The sequence below is a fragment of the Microtus ochrogaster genome, linkage group LG1 (genome assembly GCF_000317375.1).
Source record: "Microtus ochrogaster isolate Prairie Vole_2 linkage group LG1, MicOch1.0, whole genome shotgun sequence".
Classification (NCBI taxonomy): domain Eukaryota; kingdom Metazoa; phylum Chordata; class Mammalia; order Rodentia; family Cricetidae; genus Microtus; species Microtus ochrogaster.
Window position 1 is genome coordinate 57263479 of NC_022027.1, and position 4006 is coordinate 57267484.

Genomic DNA, 4006 nt, shown 5'->3' on the forward strand with positions numbered 1-4006 from the left:
GTTTCTCTGTTGCTTTGGAGGAGCTTTATTTGTTTTAAACAAGTTTAGAATCAAGTTTCCAGCAACAAAGTTTAATCAAATAGGTAAGGTCTGAGGTTCTAGAGACTGTACTACCACATAAGAATAAATGGCAGAGTATGTCTTCAGTGCTGGGAATTGCTTTAAAAAGCATGTCATGTAAAAGTAGATTGTAAACCTGGAATATATGAGATAAAAGAAACTGGTTTCTAGATTTGGGGCCCCCTTTCCGTGCCCTCTCACTGGCTCAGTTGGCAGTGGACCTTCCTTACCCCGTAGAGTTCCCATCTTAGGCCTTGGTCTGGGTGTGTGCCTTACCTTGACAGAATGCAGGTCAGGCAGTAGACTGCAGGTAACCGTTTATTTCTGTAAAGATAAGTTTGTTGCAGACTGGGCATGGCTGCCTCTCAACATCAGTAGACACTGAGAACGCTGTGAGGAAGAGGTAGGGTACACTTTGGCGTTTAAGCAGGAAACATCAGCTTAGTTCTCTAGAGAGCTGAGATTGAGCAGGCAGTGAAGTGCTGTCCCTCACTAATAGGGCGTCTGAAGAGAAGGCAAATACTGTTTGCTTTGCTTTGTTCCAGATGGAGGAGATGTATAAGAAAGCCCATGCTGCTATACGAGAGAATCCAGTCTATGAAAAGAAGCCCAAGAGAGAAGTGAAGAAGAAGAGGTTTGTGTTCTACTGTTCTCTAGCAATAAGGTTTCATTTCACTGCTCAGTTTCAGTGCATTTGTGCAAACTCGATCACTAGCTCTGCATAATGTGGCAGCGGCTAAGGGAACCAGGTTTGCTAGAGCAATTGTGGTGACAGCAATGCACCGACCTCAGATGGCTACTGAGGTGCCCATTCTGTCCCAGAACAACAGTCTGCCTCCTAGTATTGAATAGTAGGCTGAGGGTGGCAGTGAGAATCTAGCCATTACAGCTAAGTATATGCTAAAACTTGAGGTGGGTGTGGTGGCACAGTTAGTGATCTCAGCACTCAAGAGGTTGAGGCGTGAGGATTGCCATGAGTACAGTCACCTAAAGGAGAGATTGATTGACATATCTATGAAAATCATCTCCAGATAATGAGGTTTTCAACCTCCATCCAGTTACAAAGTCTGCTGCTTTTCAGCTGAACTTGGGGGCTATATTCCTGTCTTTCTTATTTTTTACTTTGTCCTGTAGGTGGAACCGTCCCAAAATGTCTCTTGCCCAGAAGAAAGATCGGGTTGCTCAAAAGAAGGCAAGCTTCCTCAGAGCTCAGGAGCGGGCTGCTGACAGCTAAAGCAATTTTCTATGAAGAGTTTTTCATAAAGATAATAAACTTATTGACCAAGCAGCCATTTCTGTGTTAGCTAAGCTGTTATTATGAAACTGGGGGATAGCATGAAGTCATGAAACCAAAGGCGGGGGACTCAGATCCACTGCCTCTGCTGGGATGGAGGGCAAGTATATCCATATCGCTGGCAATTTCCTCACCTCAACAAAACAAGTGATTCCAGCGGAGCTCTTGGGTTTCTAGTCTTCCTGGAAGGAATCGCTATCCTTTAGCATGTCAAATTTGGTAAGCTACAGACCCACGATCATTGGGATATAGTTCTTCCATTGAGAAGAAAATATCTCAGAGTCAATCTTGAAAGCAAACCAGTGTGAATCCATGGCTGGAAGATTTGAGAATGACAAGTCCAGATTTTAACTTTGAACAGAAAAGGGTTGTGGGCTTTTCTATGCTTAGTTTTTATTTATTGGTTTATTGGTTGGTTGGTTTTTCAAGGCAGGGTTTCTCTGTATCAGTTCTGACTGTCCTGGAACTCACATTTTAGATCAGGCTGGCCTCTAACTCACAGAGGTCCGCTTGCCTCTGTTCTGGGGATTAAAGGCGTGACCACCAGTGCCTGGCCTTAAGTTTTATGCAGATCTTGAAAGGTATGTGCCAAACTTGAATATACATAGGAAGATAACTTAAAAGGGTACAGTATTAAATCTTGAATTTACAAGGTTTACATGGGAAAAAAAACCGGGTGATACATTTATGCTTCCTAAGAAGTAACTCTTGGTTCCACAAGAAGGAAAAATTTATGCTGTCAAAATAGCCCTGATTTGTCAGCTGAGGTGGTTCAGGATTTGCTTTATGGTACTGGGCTTCATGAACATGGTTACTTAAGTACATCCCCAGCATGAGGTGATGTCTGTTGGCTGATGATTGTTGCTAAGATGACCCCATCAGATCTTCAGGTTAATTCCAGTCAGGGGCAACGTCGTGTGAAGGAAGCTAAGAGTTGCTCCCAACTTTCTAAACTCCATGTGAAGTTAAAATGTGTAAGTATAATACAACAAACCAGTCTTTTAATAAAAGGAGTCATTTTAATTCACCTGTGTTGGCATTTTTAATTTGAGTTAATGTGCAGACTTTTTTTTACCATGCTAAAACATTAGTAAATTCATATATAAATGTCCTTGTTTACACAGCAGCATCAATGCAAACGACGTGTCCAGCAGTGGGATTTGCCAACAGATCAACAGCGCACTCACTCTTTATGGAATGAGGCTTTTCACAGCATTAATTTCAGTCAAAATATTAACAGTGAATGTACTTACGAAAGGGCAGGGACAAGTTCTGAACATAGCTTGGCCCTACACCTGCCGTTATTATCAACACATTTCAGGTGATAACTTGCTTCATAGGCCCCGGGGACAGAAGCCATTCTTTTTAATGGCTTAAATAAATGTTCTTAAAATTATATGTAGATTCTCAATGATGACGATGCTATCCAAAAGAACTAAGAGTCATTTATGTAGGAAATTTTCTTCCACAATAATGTTTTTAGGTTATTTAATATCAAAGAATGTTCCATTTCCATTTGATTTGCTGTGACTTTGAGAGCAATACAAGAATAGAGCTGTTTTTCCAGTTCTTCCCGGATTTCACTCGGAGCACCATGCAGTAAGTAGTCCTTGAGCAGCTGACAGGCTTTTGCCAAGTTTGGCTGTATTACTTCTGCCGTGCATCTCATGGTGCTCTGGTCACAGCTAGTTGTGCAGTCTGTACCGTAGACACAGTCCAGGTCAGACTCACAGTGGCGGTCCTTGATAAGCTCCTTTAGGTTGGTCTCCGGCACGATTTTTCTCATATCCACCATCTTCAAGTCGTATTTCTCATTGTATCCTAGGTTTTTGGCACTAGTGTCACACATGAGAAAGTTCCCATAGGGGCCATGGAAAACATCCTCCACAAATTCTAGAAGTCCTATGGCTATCTTGGCCTTTCTAGGCCAAGACGGCGTGAACAACTGATCCATGCTCCTTCTGAACCCAGACGGAATAAAAAGTTCAATGACCCATGGAAGACTTACTCCATAGAGAGAGGTATATTCAACACTTTCCATCACATAGAGGTCACCACAGAACCCCATTAGTTTGGGGGTGTGTTCTTTATCTTTAAGTATGACCATCAGAAGAAACTCATTCAGCTGGAGAAGGGCCCATGCTGACTTGGCTTCTCCTAAAGAGACCTGGCCATCTCTGTCTCCGTCAGCCACTGTCAGGATGAGGTTGACCAATTCAGAGAGGTTTCCTTGGTCACCTAATTTTGCCTGTCAAGATAAAGATTTGTTGAGTTACAAAGAAGGAATAAAAATTTGGAGGATCCTTAATTTAAGCTTGTGTATCTTAGCAGACTAGAGTACCATGTGTGAGAGCCCTGAATTTAATCTCTAATCCAAAACAAAACCAAAGGCCTCTCTGTAATGGAATCAGTCTGTAGGTCACATCACCATGCTAGCAGTTATCCTGCCACAGAAAGAATTCCCTACACCTCCCAAGTACCGAACATGATTATCATGTATACTGTGTGTGTGTCTGGGCACACATGCAGCGTATGTATGGGATTGGCGTGGGGTGGAAGTTAGAGAGGTGGTGGAAATCAGTTCCCTCTTTGTACCCTGTGGGTTATGGAGATTGGGCTTGGCGGCAAGTGACCTCTGAGCCATTTCCTTAG

General features: G+C 42.7%; 2 protein-coding genes and 1 non-coding gene across 3 annotated transcripts in view; 2 read left to right on the forward strand and 1 right to left on the reverse strand.

Moving 5' to 3' along the window:
* Rpl5 (ribosomal protein L5) overlaps window positions 1-2016 on the forward strand; it is a 9911-nt gene extending 7895 nt beyond the window's left edge. Inside the window, exons 7-8 of the mRNA XM_005359676.3 lie at window positions 606-694; window positions 1195-2016. Coding sequence (XP_005359733.1) covers window positions 606-694; window positions 1195-1294 — 189 coding nt within the window. The 3' untranslated portion in view covers window positions 1295-2016. The remainder of the gene's footprint in view (window positions 1-605; window positions 695-1194) is intronic.
* On the forward strand, window positions 757-889 carry LOC113457538. The gene has a single exon (XR_003378093.1). It is a non-coding gene; the product is annotated as a small nucleolar RNA SNORA66 (small nucleolar RNA).
* A 343-nt stretch (window positions 2017-2359) lies between the features above and the next one.
* Window positions 2360-4006, reverse strand: part of Dipk1a (divergent protein kinase domain 1A) — an 80214-nt gene continuing 78567 nt past the window's right edge. The window contains exon 5 of the mRNA XM_005359651.2: window positions 2360-3602. Coding sequence (XP_005359708.1) covers window positions 2790-3602 — 813 coding nt within the window. The 3' untranslated portion in view covers window positions 2360-2789. The remainder of the gene's footprint in view (window positions 3603-4006) is intronic.